The sequence below is a fragment of the Pagrus major genome, chromosome 5, assembly GCF_040436345.1.
Source record: "Pagrus major chromosome 5, Pma_NU_1.0".
Lineage (NCBI taxonomy): Eukaryota > Metazoa > Chordata > Actinopteri > Spariformes > Sparidae > Pagrus > Pagrus major.
Genome location: NC_133219.1, coordinates 8907286 through 8929136, shown reverse-complemented (window position 1 = coordinate 8929136; position 21851 = coordinate 8907286). Strand labels below are relative to the sequence as shown.

Here is a 21851-nt window from a genome sequence, read left to right as displayed (position 1 = left end):
GACCTATTACAAGAAAAAACTTGAGAGTCTGTACCAACAGAAGCTCCTCTTTCCAACAGAAAATGCTGGTCCTAAAACACCTCGTCAGTAGTCCCGCCTTTAACTCTGTGACTTCATGACATCACAAAGGTTCCTCTGTCATAAGCTCGACATGGCTGCTGCAGCAGCTCCCCTCTTCAGTACTAGAATATTTGATGAAAAATGCAACTGCAGCGACAGGAGCTCAAACAGAGCGTTACAGACAGCAGCACTAGACAGTATGAGAACACTGTTTATTGAGCATTAGAGCATGTAAACCTATATGAGAAGTAACCCAAAAACAAAATGATGAACCTGAAAATGAGCAAAATATGTCTCCTTTAAAACCAAATCTAGTTGGACATGGTATATCTCAATCTCCTCATTACTCAGTTTGTCAAAAAAATCAATTTAAAGTGTTAAGACTTAAAAAAGAAATGCAACACATACACATATTTTCCTCAACAGCAACTCCCCCTCTTGTGATTGTGCACACACTACCAGCTGTAGACGTTCAAGTATGAGGCATCCACCAGCAGAGGGTTGTGCAGTAATTCTACGGAAGAAAGATTTACACACCGACACATAAACATGATGGTTTCCAGACCCTGTGCATTATTCTAAATGTGCACTGGACATGGTCGTTCTGCAGCGAGAGAGAATCCTTCAAAAAGACTAATAATAAGTAATCCATGTGAAAAACAAAAGTCCTCATGGACTTGGAATAACTTTATCATCTCCTGTGGATACACACAGACAAAAGCCAGCAAGGACGCTAAAAATATGCAGAAGACTTGTGGTGCAGTTTCCCAAGGCCAGAGAAAGGAAATAGACTGACAGTTTCTCCCTGACCTCTTTACTACCCCCCTGTAACCTCCTAACAACCCCCACGGGGGATCCTGTCTCTATGTGTAAAACAGACAGTCAAAAAGCATCCTGGAAACTTTAGAGCCACGAAAACAAGGGGACATGAGGAAGTCCAATAAGCTTGTATGTAGAGGGCTCAGTCGGGAGATAATCTCGAGGACACACAGACCAGGCGCCAAGCCTATAGAGCCTAAAAGCTCCGTGGCGCAGCAGAGCAGCGTGGTCATTGTTGTCTTTGGAAAGTAAGCAGCTTCACTGAGGCCAGTGGTGTGAAAGCCACCTCTCTTCTTGAGTGTCTGCTCCAGACCCTGTTGTTGACATACAGGGCAGGTGCAGCTGCACTCTACAACTGCATCAAGTAGAACCCCCTCAACCCACACCACACACACACACACACATACAAAGCTTGGATGTCACAAGACAGGGTTATATGGACAAAGACAAATCTACCATTTTCTTTAATATCTCTGCAACAATCAGCCAGGCACTGCTGAGTTAACACAGGGCCCACAGAGATGAAAACAATGGCTGGATTCTTCTGGCTTGAAGATGGCTATGGGAAATGGCAGGGATGCCAGGGCTGATAAGTGACCGAGAGGCTCAAGTTACTTCCAGCTGTCTGCAGCCATGCATGCCTCTGCGGAATGTATGGTTCACGCATAATGCAAACCATTTCATTTGCGTAATGCTCGTAAAAATCTGGCTGACATATTAAATAAAGTCAACAGCCTCTCACTTGGGCAGGGTTTTCATCACAGGAAAGAATCTCCAATCCTCCGAGGAGCGGCGCGGTGCGTCCTCAGCTGAGAAAACACAGACAGTTGAAGACTCTGACCTTGTGAGCTATAATGTTAACTGGATCAATAAAGCCAGGCGATAGCAGAAAGCCTGGGTGCAGCATCTGGATAAAGTCTGACTCAGGTTTTGTGGACAATTATAGCAGTCACAGCCACGCATAGTTAATAGTGTCCATGAGGACCTGTTGGCATTGTTGGCTTGGCTTGTTTTTTTCCTTAAGCCATAAAAGACAGATTTCCATATAGACACAGCAAAAAATAAAGAGTATATTTGTCTTCTTGTAATTAAAATTACAGGAAATTAAAGTTAATATAAATTCAAGCCTGTAAAAAGTTAATGGTGTTTAATACAGGCTGTATTTTTGTGCTGTAAACCGAGTTACACTGAAATACTAGCGCCACACTGCATTAGCATCACCTCAATACCAGTGAGGGCCTCTTCCTGTCCATTTGGAAAATATAAGTACTTTTTCAAGCTGCTGCACACTCCAAAAAGAGAGTGCTTTTGGCAGGCTTTGAAGTTCTCAGAAATAATGCTCCTTAAAAGCATCCTCTGCAATACAGAAAAACATGAACATGTATTTCAGTAAAGAGGCGAGCACTTCTTAGCAGCCATGTAAATCCACTCCGGAGGACATGGACATGTTTGATGTCTTTCAAGTCTTTTAATGTTATACTCTTTGGACAGGCAGCATTGATAAGCTTGTTGCTACGGAATATCAGTTAATTCATTCATTCACACATTCATTCATTATCTTTACTACAGTCTGTCTTAGGCACTGGACAGAAATGAGTTGATTAATGTCTTAACTCAGTGATTTTTCTGCACAAGACAAACAGGAGGCTTTAGGAAAAGGATACTCCAAATGCAACAGAACACCAGAGAGATGGAGAAAGGCAGGAATAAAACATTTTCTCTCGTTTCTTCTCTCCTCTTTTCTTTTCACTTCTGTGCACAGTTTAGTGTTTCAGTTACACCCTTCAGGCTGTAAAAACTGTCATCTAATCATATCCTCGCAGTCTTAAATGCCATATACGCCCATACCAGCCTGGAAAGGGGACCTTTTCTGTGGATTAAAACGGATATGAGGTTATTTTTGTGAGATCCATGATTGCATGAGCCACTCCCATCCAGACTTAGTGTGATGACTGAGGAGGTGAGCTAATATGGCACAGCAGTGATGCAAACCAGTTGTGTAAGTTCATCTGCAAGGGATCCTGCCCTTTGGTTGAAAAGACTAATGTTTGGTCTCTTTAATCTGTTGATCCCTCTGTAATGTCTGAAAGAAAGTTGGTACACACTTCATGTTTGTATAATGGGGTCATATGAGGGAAAATGCATTCAGGGTGTCTAAAAAAACATCATGGATGAATCATTGAAGGATTTGAAAACCTTGAATCAGTCTTTTTTTTATATATAAACAAGGACAGGTGAAGTAGGAGTGCTGAGGGGGCTGCAGCAAAATACAAGGTGTTATAAAAACCTTCAACTGACTGTCCACATGTTATAAAAACTTTCTTTGACAATGAAGCCTAATGTTACTCGACAATGGTTCAGTTTATCAGTCCAGTGTATGACCTACACTGCAGAATGTTAACAGTGACAAACAGGCAGATATGCATTATGTATACTCCTATTCATGTATAACATTTGCCGAAATTACGAGAAGGTCCAAATAATCAAGAATTGGTCATAAACAGTGTTTCATAAAGTTTGTAAAGTTTCTACTCACTCAACAACTCACAAACTTGAGCGATTTATAAGGGAGTCCGGGGAGTTTCTTTCCCTCTCCATGTGCTTGCTCTTGTCGACTGCAGTTGCTGTGGCTGCTTTGACCTACTGACCATATTCACACGGTGGCCATTTTCCTCTGACGTCACGCTCATGGTGGGAAGTTCAACCGTGGTACTGAAAAGACGATGGATAGTAAGAATCTGGAGGGACATTGCGCCATTTTTCAAGGTAAAACAGCATATTGATAAATTAGCTTCTCTTAGTCATAAGCTAACGTTAGCATTCAACCATTTTTGAGCTAACTGGTAAGTGATGAAATGATAACAATTTGTCAGATTCCCCACATTTATATGACCTGCAACCTGCAACACAGCAACATAACATTACCCCAGCTTTCAAGCTGAGCACGACGTCAGGGGAAAATGGCCGTTGTGTGAATAGGGTCTATTGTATGTTGGTGTTCGCTGCTGTAAAACATTTTCAACATTTTTGTTGCACACCATTTACTATGACGTCATTATATGGCCTGATCTCTCAGCACCCCCAACTGTGACTGTAAATAAAACATCTTTTGCATCATATATATAAAGATATGAGGCCACATCTATTATAATCATGTCATATTTGTCTTGGCTCCATCACACAAGAGTTCTACAAAACCACATTCTGGAGGGCTCGTTGGATTAATAATAGAACATGATACAACTTGGTTACGCTATGAAATAAGTAAAGTGAAACCTAAATCTCCTGAAGTGAGATAGATGGAAGCAGCAGTATGTTTTTTTTATACAAGGGAAGAAATAACTTTGTATAACATTTGCCGAATTTACAAGAAGGCCCAAATAATTAAGAATTTGTCATAGACACGGCTTCGCAAAGTGTAAGTTAAGCCGATCTTGACAACTCGCACAAAATTGAGCGATTTTATAATGGAGTCTGGGGAGGGGAATGTCTCTCCCTCCTCATCTCGTTGCTGTTGTCTCTGCAGTTGCTGCAGCTGCTTTTACCTATTGTATGTTGTTGCTCGCATTTCCTTTCTGTTGAATGATTTCAGATTCTATCTATCTATCTATCTATCTATCTATCTATCTATCTATCTATCTATCTATCTATCTATCTATCTATCTATCTATCTATCTATCCATCATCCCATATTTGTTATGTCATTTTTTGCGCTCCAACTCATAAAATTCAAAGTTCTCCAAACGCCAATGGAGACGTTCTGGAGGGCTGGTTGGATTAATAAAAGAACATGACTTGGTTACGCTTCAAAGACAATAAAGTGAAACCTAAGTCTCCTGAAGTGAGATGGATGGAAGCAGCAGTAGCACATTGTGTGATCTGACATGTCCTCCACACACTTTAACTAGTATCATTAGAGAGGCTGACAGGGCGGGATTGGCCTGGCAAGACATGTTGGACACACTGCAGCAGATCAGAGGGAAGACAAGGGAAATGCTTTAACACCTCTGAAACAGTGGGGCGAGAACGTGATGCGGGGATGGGAATTACTGCTGAATTAAGCACCGCTTTGATTGGAAACTGATTGACCGATGGTTGGCAAAACATGAAAGAATGACCTTGAATTCTCCAAAGCGAGTATGGATTGGCACGCAGCATCTCTCCCTCTGCCTCTCCTCCCTCTCCTGCCTTCTCTCTTCCACTCAAACACACACACACACACATACACACACAAACACACACTGAGAGGAGAAACACATACATGGGTATCGACACACATGAGTGCTCCATCTCTGCTTTTTTTTCGCACTCTCTTTAGCAGGGAGAGGGGGGGAATGATGAACACACAGTCACGTACGACAAGCCAGAGTTGAGAGAGCAACTTCAAAGTAAGGCAGATGCAGGGACAGCACCCTCTGAATAAATTTTCTGGCCACCAGTCGATCTGCCCCCAGGCTAAGATTGTGGCTGTTCGCATCTCTCCTGACCCCTCATCAGCTCCCAGTTAGAACCGATCCCGCTTTAACAAGGCAGTCATAGAGAGAAGGGAAGGAGACATAGGTAAATATAAAAAGGAGATTAAAAAAATCGTATTGCAGCTGCGAGGATATTAATTTTTCTTCAAATGCTCGATTGTCAGCTGCTTTGATGAATAAATCAGTGTGAGGGGCTTCGCACAAGCACAAAACACATAAAAGATACCTGAGATGTATCAGTCAGTAATTATATATGAGGGATTGTTTCCACAAAATACAACAACAATAATTGTGTTTTTCAAGCAAAGCTAAAAGCAACCAATTAATTTGCTTCATTTCCACGCCTGCCGCCATTTTGAAACAATAGACATCCTTTTGTTTGTGAAATCATGGCTTTCTCACATTGGAAAAAAACATCTCAGATACACTGTATTTTTTTTATTTATCACATCAGTGTTATGTCTCACTGTGCTGCTACAGCTCACCGTGAACAACAGTCTACTCACTGCATGCCAAGCGGGCTTAATAACACCCTGCTGAAACTTATGCGTGTATGAGAAGTGTCAGTATTTAAGAGATATTCCTGTTCAGCAACTGCTTATGCACGCCATTATTATTTTTCTGTGTTGACTTGTTTTAATATTTGATTTCTTTATTAATCATTCATGAGGCTATGGTGCATGAGCACTGAATATTTGTAATTACACCTGCTGGGACATGCACAGTCCATTACATCTCTGACATGTGGTAAAAAAAATAGAAATTAGTATTTTCTCTGCTTTGTGCTGGCTTTGTATACAGGAAAATAAACATCTTAGTTCAGAGTGAAACTCAGGGGTTGCGTCATAAATCTGGATGAGCAAAAACAAAATAATATTGTCTGAGCATCATTTGGAAAAATGCCTTGTCTCGCATTCTCTCCATACTGTTGCCTAGAAAAACAATGATATGTACCCTGAGGGCAAATATTCACCTGTGTGTGTGTGCAAGCAAGTGCAAACATGTGTATTTCTGTGTACAAGAAACCCACTATCCATAACCACCCTGTGTGCAATTCATAGAAGATGCAGTATGCAACCGTATATATTGCTTTTAACTGAATACAAATACACACACGGACGTGCACGCACACACAAACACCCAGGAGTGAGGATCTAATGAGGCCCGTGGAGACACTGCTGAATTGTCAGTCAACCCTCAGCTTGCTGACACGCGGCCGACAACATCAATGACTTCTTTTCTCAAACAGGGAGAGCCTGTCGAATTGCATCAGAAGTAAAGAGAAGTCTGAGGCCCATTGGATGTGGACTGAGAGAGGTGGAGATGAGATGTGGTGAAGAATTGCTGTAAAAAGAACGAAACAGCTCACCTTTAGTTTCTGTGGTTACACGGACAACTGAAATCACTCTCATTCTTAACCATTTGCATGGTTGCTCAGTAAAGCGATGCGATAAGATGCGTGTTTACATGCCCCAAAGAATTTTATCAGAATATGCCTTTTTTGAAATGCGTAAACATGTTCTGCCATAGATTTGTAAATACAACTACATAGTGAACCCAAAGATGACGGCCATTCATTTCAATGAGACTTGCTCGCCTGGTGCGAACACCAAAGAAGTTTTCTAGCTTCTGGCTTATGTAGCCCACTGAATATGCTCAGTGGAGTTTATTCTGCTGGCCCAACACGAGTTCCCGCTCAGCCCAAGGACTTGACATCGTGATGACATCACTAAAGTTGCCCAAACCCCCACGGAGCAAAAATTCATGATAGAAATAATCATAATTGACCTTGTTTGCAGTCTGAAATGTCGTCAAAAGTTTCACAGATGTCTCTTTTATAATGGCGGTCTGTGGGGTAAAATGCTTTTTGGGCTGCAGGGACAATTTGTTGCTGCAATACTGCGAGTGGCCACTGGACAAAATTGGAAGGTCCTGGCCCATGTCTTATGAGAAAATTCAATTCATTCATTCATTTTTCGTTCCACCCATTTATGCAAGTTTTAAGATGGACCCACATAGGGTCCTGGGAACAATATTTGCATTTTTTAAGACCTCCATCAAAACATATCAGCCACAGACCAGCTCTGTTTTGCTACCGCCATGTTTCTGTCCCTCCTGGAAGCATTATCACCTAATGTTGCCCCCAGGGGAGGCAGACAGAAAGAATATATTTACCAGAGAGAAATGATCAGATTAAGCCTTTACATGGTTATTAGGGGCTAACATTTTCCTATTGAGCAGATTATGAAAGTTTTACACCACGCCTCTTAACCTGATCAGGCTGGATTGGATCAGTCTCTTCCGATCGAGGTGGTTACATGAGGCATTTGTATTCTCCTGATTATTAGTGGAATAATAAGGTCCATGTATATGCAGCCAGTGCTTTGTGAGCAAACACTACACTTCTTTGTTATGCATTTAAAACACATCTCCAAGTCATCTTTAAGATTTATGTGCAGGAACAAAGAAAAAAGTTGTAACCACTTCCCTTGTTCATCCAGGGCTGCTTGCCAAACCGGGCCTCCAATCCTGTTCGTCAAATCAACAATGGGGGCACGTCTTTCAGTCTAGAGAGAGAGAGAGAGAGAGAGAGAGAGAGAGAGAGAGAGAGAGAGAGAAGTGAGCCACGCTCATCCTGTCAGAGGAGGCCTGGATGTTCAGAGGCTTATTGCCTACCTCCGTCATGCCTATAGTTTTGCCATAATGGGCCATGCTTATCCCAGGTGTTATTGTCTTTTCCCAGTGTATTGTTTCAGGACACACAGACATGCAATTTACATGGCAGTGTGTAATTATGACTTTCTTGCTGGAGCCCGGTCTGTCATTTCCACACACATGGAGGCAGTGTGGTCTCTGGTGCTGGAGGTATCAGCTGGTGGCACCACATGATAGACTGCTCCTCAACTTTAATGAAACTCAATTAGGGAAACACATCATTTATGCTCGTTTACAGCAGGCCCACACAGGCAACCGTGGCTCGTGGGAGGGATCGCTCCTGATGTTCCTAAAAATAATAATGATGATAAATTCAGAATCTCAGAACTCGGCAGAATAAATGTTGGAAGCCACGTTTCAGCAAACCACGGATATGTTGCGACTTTCTTTAAGTTCAATTTTCAAGTTTATGTTACGCTCCAGTTAGGTTTAGGCATAAAGACCACTTGGTTAGGGTGAGGAAAGATAATGTTCTGGCTTAAAATACCTGTTTTGGTCACCACAAGCATGGTTTGAAGTAGGCATGAGATGATATTAACAATTCATGTCACGATGACCCTGTCCAACATAACTGCGATTCAAGATATTAACCCAATAATCATCAAATTATTCTGAAAAAAAAAAGAAATTAAACTAAAATCGCACTAAAACATACTGGAATCACTTTACCTTACATTTTGTTAGGAATCAAATACTTTTATTGCATCACAGAGAGGACACACGTCTTTTTTTAGTCAAAAACAATAAAAGAGTCTTAAATAAGTCATCATAAATAATGAGAGCAAATAAAAGATAAATAAATCATCTCCCTGTTGTTCTTTAGTTTGGAATCAGTAACACATCTGTTTTAACCTGTTTCTGTGGGGGATACAATGTGCCTTCAGCCATGTTGAAAGGCTTAGGCAATTCAAAAGTAAATCAGGAAAACACCATAGGACTGTACATTAGTGAGCTAGACAGTTATTCATGTGAGGATATTCATGATTGTCTTGTGTCACAATTATCCCAATAATGACAGTTCACCACGATCAACTTACAGTGAGTGTTTTTATTGCGAGCTGCAAACATGGCTTGAGATGTCCCGACCCCCCTTCAAAAAATATATTTTTTGTAGCCAGCAATGTCACGCTTACAAATGTTGAAATGCTGCGGTGCCTCATTAATAAAATCCAGTGGTTTACAAATGTTGAAACACAGTCTTGAACTGTGGTCAGTGGCTTGGAAGCCTTCTGGCCAGAAGTGAGGACATGAACCTGATATAAAACATGTACAAGTGTATCAGTGGTTTGCAGAAACTTTAACTGCCAACATTTTATAGGCTTTAAAAAATGTTGATTTCCCAAAGTTCAAGATGATGCGTTCAAATGTCTTATTTTGCCCACAATTAAAAGACATTTAGTTTAACAGAAAACATTCACATTTAAGAAGCTGAAATCAGAGAATTTTGACTTTTGACGATTGATTCACGAGTTGGCAACACATGTAATAACCATTGCAGCTCTGATAATAAACACAATAACTGCGTAATGAATATATTTGTTTGCTGTATTCCTCCATGCACGATCCGTCCACTGCTCGGTGTGCTGGCCTGAGGTTGAAGAATAGCTGATCTCCATGCTGCTGAATGAAGTGTCGGTTTTCAGCGCTGACTCCTCCCCTACGGACGGGCTGCGCTTTTCTTCCACTTGAACGACCAAGTAGTTTTCAGGGCGCATTCCCCGGCAGCAATGTGGAGGGAAAGGGCGAGCACGTCCAGCTGAACATTTTCTCTTTTTTTATACTTTTGCATCGGCTTTTTTTAAAAATTAATTCCTCTTTTTTTTAAAAATATACTTTCTAAACTTTGTCAGCGAATCGTCGCCTTCTGTGTGAGGCACAGAGAGCGAGTTAGAAGTGGAGGAAAAACTGCAGCCAGACCGTCTCGTGTTTTTTTTTTCTTTCTCCTTCTTCTTTTTCTCTCTGACTCCAGCCATTGTTTTCTCACACATGGATTATTAGGGAGATGAAATCGGACGTGTTTGCTTGCTCTTGAGTAACCTCTCGGCGGCTCGGACTGGTAGTTTATGTGGTCCCCGGGCTCTGTAGGAGGAGGAGAGACGGTCCCATTCCTCAGCAGCACAACAAGGAGACGCGCACAGGGGCCACAAGTTGTCCACAGGCTGCGAGGGAGGCGAAACTTTGCCAACTTGCTGCGCATCCGGCCGCTGACGCCAAACATCCACCACCGATATCTGTTGTGACTTTTAAAAAAAACTGGATTATTTTTTATTTTTAACGCTCGTCATGGACCACGAGATCCCGACCAGAGGATGAAAAGGGAGTTTTGAAACATGAACACTTTCTTGTAGTTAGTCGAGCCCGCTACTCCACGTTTGGACTACACCGACCTGATTAAAAAAAACAAAACTCAATTCTTCTCGCGATTGTTGTTTTTTTTTTGTTTCTTTCTTTCTTCCTCTCCTCGACACTGTCTCTGCAAACATGCCACAGTTGAACGGAGGCGGCGGGGACGATTTGGGGGCCAACGATGAGATGATTTCTTTTAAAGACGAAGGGGAGCAGGAGGAAAAGATATCCGAGAATGTATCGGCGGAAAGGGATTTGGATGATGTGAAATCCTCCTTAGTGAACGAGTCGGAAAGCTCATCAGATTCAGAGGTGAGGAAAAATAAAAATACAGGCTGCACGTTTTTTTTTTTTTTTAAAAAAAACATCCCCTCGCGGTGCTCCGAGCATGCAGAGGGAATAAGATTTAATGCGCTTGAAAGTTTCAATAGTTTCTCCCCCTCCGTGTGTTTATTCTCCCTCTTGTCAGCAGGCAGAGAGGCGCCCCCAAACCAGACCCGACACAGAAAGTTACGAGAAAGCGAGGGACTACTTCAGTGAAGGTAAAACACACACACACACACACAAAACACTCCGAATACTTTGTGTACTTCAGCTGCTAATCATGTGTCGTTGTGCGCCTTCATTAACCCTGACTCTTCTCTGTCCCTGCAGCACTCAGAAGGCAGCAAGATGGTGGCTTTTTTAAGAGTCCTCACTATCCTGGCTACCCGTTCCTCATGATCCCAGACCTCACCAACCCATACCTATCCAACGGCTCACTGTCCCCGAGTGCGAGAACAGTAAGTTCCCCCCTCCTCCTCCTGTCCCTGTCCTCTGGATGTTTTATTGTCTTTTCTTCATTTCTGTCGCGCTCTGCAAAAAAACAAAAACTCCGGCCGTGCGTAAAAGTTCCTTGTGCACTGCCAGACCGCCATATTCCCTCCGAGTGGCCTCTCAAGGAGTACTAACTACTTCTTTGTTCTTTTTTTGGGGATATACATTTCTCCCTGCCACCCACCCTCAACAGGCGTTTGACAACTTCTCATTTTTTAAAGTTCAGACACATTAGTCACTCTTTTCTCACTGAGTGATTTATGGGAGCTGTTTGTCGAAAACACTATGCAGCACTTACACTGGGTCTCTGCAGTGTACTTTAAAGTGACCTTATTACTGCTGATTGTGTGTTATATTTCCTGCAAGGACTTATATTTTACAGCCTAGAGGCCAGTTTCCCTCTAAAATGTAAGATATTTTTAAGTTGGCCCACTTCACTGTTTCCCTTTATGTACTTTAGGCGTTTAAATGGAGGCATTTCTTCACTATGCATGCCCTGTAACTATCAGCTTAGTGTATTTTAAACTTTCTGCACGCATTCTCTGCAGAAAACACGTCTTCCTGAAGTCACATCCTACTATAACGACAATGTAATACCCAGCTTTGACACGCATGGGAGTCGTGCTGCTGCAGCGTCCCTTACAGCTGTTGTCCAGAGGCTTTTTAACATCCAGATAAGACTGACACTCTCGACAAAGTGTTGTTGATGCAGTTTGCAATGAGTCATTTACTTGTTGCGTCACATGCATTGTCCTCGAAGCTGCGGAGGGCTTTTCACCAGTACATGGAACATTACTGGCAATTGTTGCGTCGGTTTGCTCTGCAGGTATTCTGCTGTTATTTCTATCCAAAATAAGCCATAAATATCACATGTACGACAGTTCAATTGAGAACAGAGACCTTACGGTGATTTCACACCAATTAGCAACGATGCAGCATTAACATTATTGAAGCCACAGAAGAAATATCATGAAAACTAACCCCACATCGAGGTCAAGAGTTAAACACAGTGGAAATGAGCACAGATTCTAAGCAAACAGGATTGTTTGGAATATTAAATACAGTTTAACTATGCAAACTTCCTTGTAATAATCCCTGCTGGAGAGCTGTGTTCCTCCGAGCTCGTCCCTCCCCCAATCCATGTCACATCCCCCCCCCAAAAACAAGTACTTTCGTTAAGGCCTGGCAGGCATCTGACTGAAAGGACCCCCCCACCCCCTCCCCTCCTTCTTATTTTGTCTCCTTTTCACTGTTCCAGGCCCACTCCCCTCGCCTCCCTCTACCTTCCATTCAATTAGAAAGGCGTTAGTTGACCATTGTTATTCTGAGCAGTCTTGATGGCTTCATTGGAGGTCTCCATTGGGGCTCATTAACTAAATGGCTACTCTGCTCACACTAGGTGATACATATCAGTGTGTAGATCGTCTTTCTGGTTGCTTTTGGCCACCAGAGTTTCGTGGGAATGATGTCAGAGATAAACATGCTGGGATGTAAATGCACTGTGGTGTTTTGAGTTTTTTCCCGAGGATTTCTGTTGGATACTTTAATTGATGTTTCTGCTATGATTAAGGAACAAATCTTTAGTTTCAGCTGCCTATTATCTCCTCCCGGCTTTGTTTTGTCTTGTGTCTCCGGTGCGACAGCCTCTCACTTCCTTGTGTTTTTGAAAAGTTGAAAATTAAAACGGCCGTTCCAGCTAAAGTAGCAAATAATTGGGGGGAGGATTTAAAATTCAGAGGTTTAATCCTTTATATTAGGAAGAAAAAGGAATGAGGTCAATGGGACAGAGTGAGCTGACACTGTCAATCATCGGCGTGGCAGAAAACATGCAGGCAGACAATAGCTGGCATACTTAGCAGACGTCTGAAGGTCTCCATATTGCACATGGCTCAGCGGGAACGCAGCGGGTTTGATTGATGAGTCGTTGGACTCAGTACCTTTTAAGCTTGCATTCTGTGGGTTTGGCTTGTTTACACCTGTGGATAAACTTCGATAGATTCACATTTACTGGTGGATATTTACAATCACGTCCAGCCAACAGGTTAGTTTAACCTATTTCCTCCACACTTAAATAAATCATGCATAATTGTTGCTTCGGACGTGCTGATTAGCTCGTGAGATAAAATTTGCCCACAGGGCAACCTCCTGTGTTTTGTCACCTCGCTGGTGTTGAGATACAAACAATCCCCGATGCCTGCAAACAGTTTATTACAGTGCGTGTCTTAGAAAGCCCTGCAGGGACTGACAGATTTGTTTTATAAGCACGGCGTGGTATGTGGTTGTGCTGCATGAGACACATTACAGTTATGTCTCTTAAACAGATCACGTTTACAGAGTTCCTATTTCCAGTGGAGAGCTGAAGTCTCATGAACGCAGTGTTATATAGGATTTACAGACAGAGTGTTGGAAGAGTGTGTGGAGGCTTTTTTACATTTCCTGCATGTATCTGTGCATATCTCCTTCCCCCGGTGTGACATCTTTGTATTTTTGTGTAAGTGAAATGTGTTTATTCCGTACACATGATGGACTAATTCATGCGAGATGTTGCTCAAGCGTCATCTTGCAGTGCTACACGATGAAGCATTTGAAGCCCCAACTTTTTAAATTTGGATGTGGCAACCTTATCATGAGCAATGAGAGACAGGCCTACATGGGATCAGCACAGAGTTCCCCTGAGGGCCAAGCATAACTGATTTAAAGCCTGCTCTGAGCTGACATTCTGCTGTAATCCACTGAGAGCTGAGGAGGAGGTTTTATGTTTGCAGAGATGTTCCACCAGACTCCTGCAGCCTGCTGAGGGGTGCAGGGCCAGAGATGTTTTTTTTTTTAATTCCCCCACCTCTTACGACAAATCCTGCTTACTGCTCGTCCATTCACCGATGTGATTGTTCCTGCGGTGCAAGATTTAATTGTTGCACACACGCTCGCACATATTCTGCTTGACGCCACCACTTGTCAGCTTCATCAGCACTTTTAGATAACTCTGCTAGTACATCATCATCGTCACTAAAGAGCGAAATGCCTCTTGTGTGTGAGAGGTGGCGAGTAAGCGAGAGCGAGGTTAGCCGCTCAAATATATCTTCATCAAATATACGCACACAGTGGGTCAAGCGAGCTCCCGAGCATGATTGTTGAATAGCAAATTGTTTGAGATTGAGATATGAATGGAAAGCTTGTATAAGTCTGAACATGTCAGTGGCTGTGATTGCATGCCTGTCTGACTTCTTTTTTTCCATTCTTTCTGTTGCTTTTGGTGCTTAAAAATGTGCAGACAAAGAAAAGTCAACACAGACATTGTCCCGCAGAATAAAAGGGCCTCTCCCTGCATAAGCAAACGCTGTTTGTGTGGAGGTGTCTTTTCATCAGGTGGCTTACTTGGCACTGCGCTCACCTTGCTGCGTACGTGTGTGCGAACGTGCACACATGCGTCCATGCGTGTCTGTGTGTGTAAAGTCTGCGAGTGTGGAGGGGGAGGAGGAGGGGGAGGCGTTCAGGTGAGGCTGTGTGGGTACCCTGCAACAGAGGGAACAGTGTACAGCAGCGCTCACATTCTGACAACCCTCAGTGTTGTATTCCTGAATGTTGGCGCGCAAATATTTTTTCAACCAAGCGCTGTGTCAACAGAGCTAACATTTTTTGACTAGGTTGATAGTTTTTAGAAGATTTTTCCTTCAAAGGCAAACACATCTACATCAATTTAGGGGCTCTGTTCAATTAAAAACAGATTGCCAGCAACCGCAGAAATGCCATTGCTGGCTGAGGGCTCTTGCCTGGAGTGATTAATTTTCATAATGAACTCATTGCTAGGAGCTCGAGGAAATTAAATTAAAATTGGCAAAAAAAAAAATGTTTTGAAATATGAAATGAATCATGATTTAGCTTGAGACTGAGGGGAGGGGGGAGCGTTTGCGCCGATGTTTGCACTTATACGCGTAAAAATAGAAGCGTTTTAATTGGTAACAGTATGCATTTGTTATGCATTTCAACAGTTGTATGTGTCAGCAATTACTTTTAGATTACACAGGGGTAATCAAGGTCAGGTCTAATTAGCGCAACACAAACCAAAGCAATTTATAGGGGTGATTATATCGGCGTAACGTGTTGCAAGTGTTCGACTTTACATGCCTAAACATGTATAAATCACCCAGTGTGAGACGCAGCTTCACATGCAGCCTGTTTTATGGAGCTGTAGAGGAACATGCAGTTTTTTCTCCGTCTTCCCCACATCACTTTTATAGAACTGTGAGAAATGGTGTCAGTCCTGGTCTGTATCCTTCCCTCTCTGGTCTCTGTGGAAGCATGAGCTGGCGTCAATATCCTCCCGCTACCCCATAGCCTGCTAGTTCACTACCTAACCCACCCACTCGCCCGCCTGACATTAGAAATTCTGTTTATAGCGCTCTCTGGCTTCTCGAGCGGCGGGCCCATCAGGAGCATCTCAGCACCCTTTGAGGAAAGGATAACCAACATCTCCCCTCTCCAGCCGCAGACTCCCCGTGTTCAGTGACATCAATGAATCCCTTTGATGTGCCAAGATGAATATGTGTGCAAATGTGTTTTTATCAATTAATGTGTTTTTCTCATTTGCTATGTTTGGCCAGAGCTGCTGCGTAGTTTGGTACATTGCTTTTTTCCCTGTGAAAATCCGGAGCGAACTTGTGTTTGAGTTGAGAGACATTTAGCCGAAGGTGAACATCTCCGACGCGGCTGAGTTCACGCCAAGATCAGCTTTTGCGTTGTTGACCGTGTCTGTTCAACATCCCAACAACAGCAAACACGCTGTTGTGGAGTTAGATATTAAAAACACAAAATCTGTAGCTAATTACAGGAGAAACTGCCGGTCGTGTCTATACATGTTCTATACATGTCTCCACTTTCAAACAGTCACAATGCTCGGTTGCTGGAGGGTGAGGCTCAAAGACAGAGGAGTTGAAGTTGGAGCAGTGGACATCCATAGCTTGCTATCTCTCGTCCTCCACAGCTGCTCAGTCTCAAAAAAGTCAAAGAAAAGCTTCTGGAGATGGAGATATAGGAGGTGGAGACGAGTATCATGTGTCATGTGAATACCAGCTTAGTCATGTCTGTTCTGTGGTATAAACCTGGACTCCTGGTGCAGGAGGGGGAGGGTGGGCCCCTGGATTCATCAGGAGTATAGTCAGACTCATTCCCAGGTGACCACAGTCCTGAAACTCTTTGTCCTCAAACATTTTCCGATCATTTATGGTCCAACTCCCTGAAAACCCCTTCAATCCGAACACGAGTTCTTTGCAGCCTCTTTAATTAACTCCTTAATTTTGAGACAATATGGCTGCAAATAATGATTACTGTCAGGATTATTTTTTGTATTAAATGTCTAATTGTTGACATACATTTTCGGAAAATAGTCAAAAGAAATATCCATCAAAATTTCCTGGAGCCCATGTTGAGGTATTCATATTGCCTGTTTTGTCTGAGTTACAGCCAAAAACCCAAAGATATTCAGTTTACTGTCAACAAGACAAAGTAATGCCAATTCATTCTCACTGCTGAGTCATTATTATATACTCAGTCTTTATCTACTCACCCCCATGCCAATGGAAAGTCAGGTGAAGTTTCGTGGTTAAAGAAACATTTCTGGAGCTTCGGGGCAAACAGCATTGCGACAGACTCCTAAAGAACTGAAGTAGATGTGGACAAAAGATAAAATTGATCCATACAGCTCATCCAGCTTGATCCAAGTCTCCGGAAGCCCAAATTGATTAGAGAAGACATTATTTACCTCCCTTTTAAGGAGTCCCCATCAGCTTCAGTTGTTTAGCAGAATGCTACAACACTGTTTTGCTGTGAAGCTCCAGAAATATTCTGTGGACTACAGAGCTTCCTCCAACTTTCCATCAGCATGGGTGGCATTAGACAATGATTGAATTTGTATTTTTGGGTGAACTTATCCTTTAAATTCCAGTGTTTTGGACTCACTGGCAGTGAGGTTACAGACTGCAACCAACTGAATACCCCTCGTCTCACCCTACCCTTTCAAGCGTGTACTAGAACCTACGGTGGCCACTTAAAGCACAACTTAAAGTTTGGTTTGTCCATTCTGGGATACTGTAGAAACATGGAGGGCTCTGAGGAAGAGGACCTGCTTGCTCTGTAGATATAAAAGGTTCATTCTAAAGCTACATAAACACAACAATTCTTATCTTTAGGTGATTTTACACTAATGAAAACATTATTATGAATATCATATTAAATTTCTAATAATAGATCCTCCTCAATCCTACACACTGGACCTTTATTCAATAATCAAACTCATCAATTCATTAAATGAGACAGAATTTCAATGAACCGTCCAGATGAGCCGATAATGAAACTAACTTTCAGCCATACTTGTATCTGTCTCACACTTAGGTGGGTGGGTGGTGTGACAGCAAACTGTGCTATTGGACTGTCCCATTTAAGTGCATGTGGCCCTTCCATAGCCATAACCACTACTGTTTAGCTCACATAAAGAAATGTTTTCCCTCTGTAATTGTACCTTAAACGCTTCGCTCCATGCTAATAAAACGTGATTGTACAGCAGGAAGAAAAAGAAAATGCTCTAAACAGGGTTTCATCAGTCTGGTATTCCAAGCAGCTGTTTTCAGTTTAAGCACTGCAGGCAGCAGGAGAGGGAGAGAGAGAGCAGGCAGGAGGAGAGATTGTTGATGAGATGTGGTGGTGGGAGCATAAACTGGGGCAGATACGGGCCCTGCTATTCCTCCGCCTGTTATCCCGAGGTGGGCCGGCTTCCAGACCTTGAGGCACTCACTTATCTGAGGGATTCTGTCTCCCACAGAGCACCGTTTCTCCACCGAACACCACAATGCTTCGCCGTTCCCTTACAGTCACAGCCCAATCAGCGAGCAGCAGGAGGCTATCAGATGGTGCACATGTTGCATCAGGACTACTGAGATTTGTCTCAGGCTTCGCTTCAGTTCACATGCAGGCCATAGAAATGCATTCTCCCTGCTCGGGGTCTGTTAAAGGCCATGTCATACAAGTATGTGTGTAGTATCAGTGAGGTTGTAGTGGTCATACTAAATTAAGAAGTGGATGGATATCCGTCCGGGATGAGGTTAGTTGACAGCGAGCAGAGCAGCTGTTCTTCTTCTAGAAGTTATAAATCAGTTCACACTGAGTCTGTCCTGTAACGGTGGCTCGAGTGTGGACTTCTGGTCGGCTCGTGTCCCCTGACGGACACATGTCACGTCGACACATTGCACCTGCATGCACGTGCGACCAGATATTAACCAGTTTATGGTCGACTGTTGTTTCTCTTCCTCTTTTTATATATTTTATGTTGCAGCATTGATCTCTTTCACCTCATGATAGCTATTAATAAAACAAGCTTAAAACTTACACATACGATTAACTTACAGCTGTAACTGATGATGTAACTGATGAGGCTGACTTGCCATCTGTAATCTGAATTTAGCTTCAGCTCTAAAAACACAAGTAGTGTATGTAATGGATCGTCTGTTTGACTACATGAATCTTAAAGGAGCCACGGGGAACTTTTCATGTTTAATACATTTTATATAAGCGGGACACATGTTGCTGTGTGGTTACTTTTTGTGAGCTTGTTTTCAATACAAGGGGGAAATGAGTGTGTATAAGGTCTTGCAAATACAGAGCATAACTGGTTTGTGTTACAAGTAGTCATGGAAGGAGAACATTATTTTGAACTCAGTTATTTTATCTGTCTGTTTGCTTGATATCGTACAAAAAGTATTTATATGTATATTTTAGAGCCTGACCAATTGGTTGACCGATATTATCGGCCGATATTGGCCTGTCACAGATATATTGATATATTGATAGCGGCGTTTCTGTTGTCCAATATGAGCCCATATGAAAACTTTTTTTTACAGAACATAATACAGAAAAAGGATTTATATCAGTTTGGACAATAAGGTTTATTATTTCACTGTAAAGTATCCTGACGTATCTTTGTCAGGAATGTTTGATGACCACATTTGAGGGATCAGTGCAAAAACTATGTGTTGATGTTCTTATTTTAGAAGAATATTGTCCAATATATCTATATCAGAATTTCTTTAACCCAAAAATCCAGTTTCAATACGGCTCTAGTATATTTTTATTAATATTTTCTACAAAACTCCTTGTTTATTTTTGAAATAATTATTGAATTGTTTACATTTTAGTTAAAGGGGCAACATATAAGTTTTAGTTGAAAACATTTCAATGTGAATGACTAGCAGTATTGACATTATAATGTCTATGTTGTACTGATATCTGCTGAAGTTAGCATGCTAACCAGCTAGCCCCGGCCCATCCTGGTCCAAAGCTCTTGTGCCAGCGGTGTAAACACCAACAGTCCCCTGGACCCTAAGCTCCCAGTCCAAACTGCTAGCTGCACTGCTAACTGAGCTAACTAGCTAAGAGCAGCTACAGTTAGCAGCTACAGTTAGCAGCAGTAAGTGGTTACTCTGGTGATATTCTGGCCTCTATTTGTTTTGAGCATGAATTTGACAGGTGGCCAAGTCTCACATGTCGCACCTTTAAGTTTAAGTTAAGGTTAATTAAATATATAACCAAAATATTTTGGTTGATGCTAGGATTGGGAACATATAGATGAGTCCATATGGTCTGTAATTGTTTGTTAATTATCATGAATGCAAGTTTTTCCCATTCCCGGTTTTCCCATGAGTTCAGGCTGCTTGTCCTAATATTGATAATAACTTAACCTCTGGTTGCCCCTTGCCTCCCTGACTTACCCTCATAAACCAATTGTACTTGTTAAGAAGTCACAATGTTCTGCAGTGCAGCAAATTTGATTAAAGCCGAGCAAAGCCACAAGTCATCTAAAATGTGTGGCCTCCTTATCTGAAGGCAGACTTGTGGATCCTGTTAGAATAAACAGCTGGAGCAGCAGAAACGTCTGAGGGCCTGATATTTTTACGCTGACCCCGGCCACAGAATCTCACTCCTGAGCTCCTGACCTTATCTGCCAAATTGGAAATTATGAGGCGATGTTCTTGATTAGTTATGAGTAATGGCCGCTGTCGAGCGCCTTGTGCTCCTCAGACATAAGACACTCTTTAGTGATGGTGGGAATTCCCCTTGTGCCTGCCTCAGATGATCAGCATCATTAGGTTTCTTTGTTCGGAGATTTAATCATTTGATGTACTCGTGTCTGTCTTTTGGCTGCACTCTGTCTGTAAAATGGGTATTAGCATCAGATGAATCTTGTGTTGGATGATGACGTGGGCTGGTTGGATGGCAGCACAGCACCTCTGCTGACATATTCCTTTATCCTTTATATTTACATGGCTCGATGGCTGATGATCAGATCTGATATGCAGAATTTTTATGAACTAGAAAAACTAGAGCCCGACTGATACAGGATTTTTGGAGCTGATGTCGCTATTAGGAAGTAAAAATATTTCCATATCGATACGTCAGCTGATATTATATTATACAATATATATATATATATATATATATATATATATATAAACACACATTTATGCAATAATGACTCAAATGTGGTTATCAAACACTTGTGAAAAAGATACAAACATAATGGAGGAGGGATATTTTACAGGTTAACAATAAACTTTATTGTCAGAATAGTTATTTGTTATATTTCCATATAAACAAGTTGTTCCTGAGGGGAACAAGTTCCCCAGCAAGATGTTTAACACTAGACACACTTAATAACACACTTAAGATTTTTCTCTTCTTTTAAAATTTCTTCCTCAAAACTACATAGTGCACCTTTAAAAAGTATATTTTCCTCTTAAAATGTGAAAGGATTGGATTTATAAAGTAGCAGAAAATGTAAATACTCAAGTGAAAGTACCTTTCAACTGTACTTCAGTGCAGCACTTGAGAATATTGTACTTAGTTACATTCCATCAGTGTTTCAAAATGTTGACACTAAAATTGTCATTATTCCTGCAAATGTATATTTGTATGTTTCAAATATCAGCTACTGGACCCCTCAAGTACTAACATCAGTATGTAAAAACCCTATCAGTGGACTCGAACACCAAATCCCTCCAAATGTGACTGACTTATTTCTCAACTTTAGAGTAGCTACATTAGGAAAAAAAGATCTAATCAGCCCTATATGACATGGAGTAGGCCAAGGAGCCCTTTTGTTTGATTTGTACATGGGTTGGAGGGGCTGGCTATTGGAAATCCCTGAAGCAGGCTTTAGGGGCAGGTCTGATTCTCGTGTGAAATGGGAAGGCTCTATAGCTCTCGGCTGACTTGACTGGGGCTGTATGGGTGTGTTGGCAGGGGGAGCGCCGGTCATGAATAGGGTCTTTGACTACCTCAGACTTGCCCTGAAAGGCAGGACAAAGACCCTAGGGCAACGGCTTAGAGCCTCACAGCTGAGCTACAGAATGCTTGGCCGAGTCTTCCTCCCTCCTTGCCTGATTTAAATACTACAGTGGCTTTCAGCATTCTGGCGACGGAGGCTCGCATTCACCGCCGCACATTTACCACCAACTTTTCTCTCTGTTTTTGTTTACAGTATACTAATGCCAGGGCTGTTTACGTAATCCATTGTACAGAATCCATCAAAGGTGCTGGTGAATATGCATCAGCGACTCTCTTAAAACCGCCTGA

The 21851-nt window shown here is 42.1% G+C and overlaps 1 protein-coding gene across 4 annotated transcripts in view; it reads left to right on the top strand.

The window, feature by feature from the left end:
* Positions 1-9842: 9842 nt before the first annotated feature.
* tcf7l1b (transcription factor 7 like 1b) overlaps positions 9843-21851 on the top strand; it is a 35932-nt gene continuing 23923 nt past the window's right edge. For 2 of the 4 annotated variants that reach the window (XM_073467092.1, XM_073467091.1), the window contains exons 1-3: positions 9843-10727; positions 10888-10957; positions 11070-11197. In XM_073467092.1, coding sequence (XP_073323193.1) covers positions 10551-10727; positions 10888-10957; positions 11070-11197 — 375 coding nt within the window. In that variant the 5' untranslated portion in view covers positions 9843-10550. Of the gene's footprint in view, positions 10728-10884; positions 10958-11069; positions 11198-21851 lie in introns of all 4 variants that reach the window. The other 2 variants (XM_073467090.1, XM_073467089.1) reach the window with 1 other exon arrangement.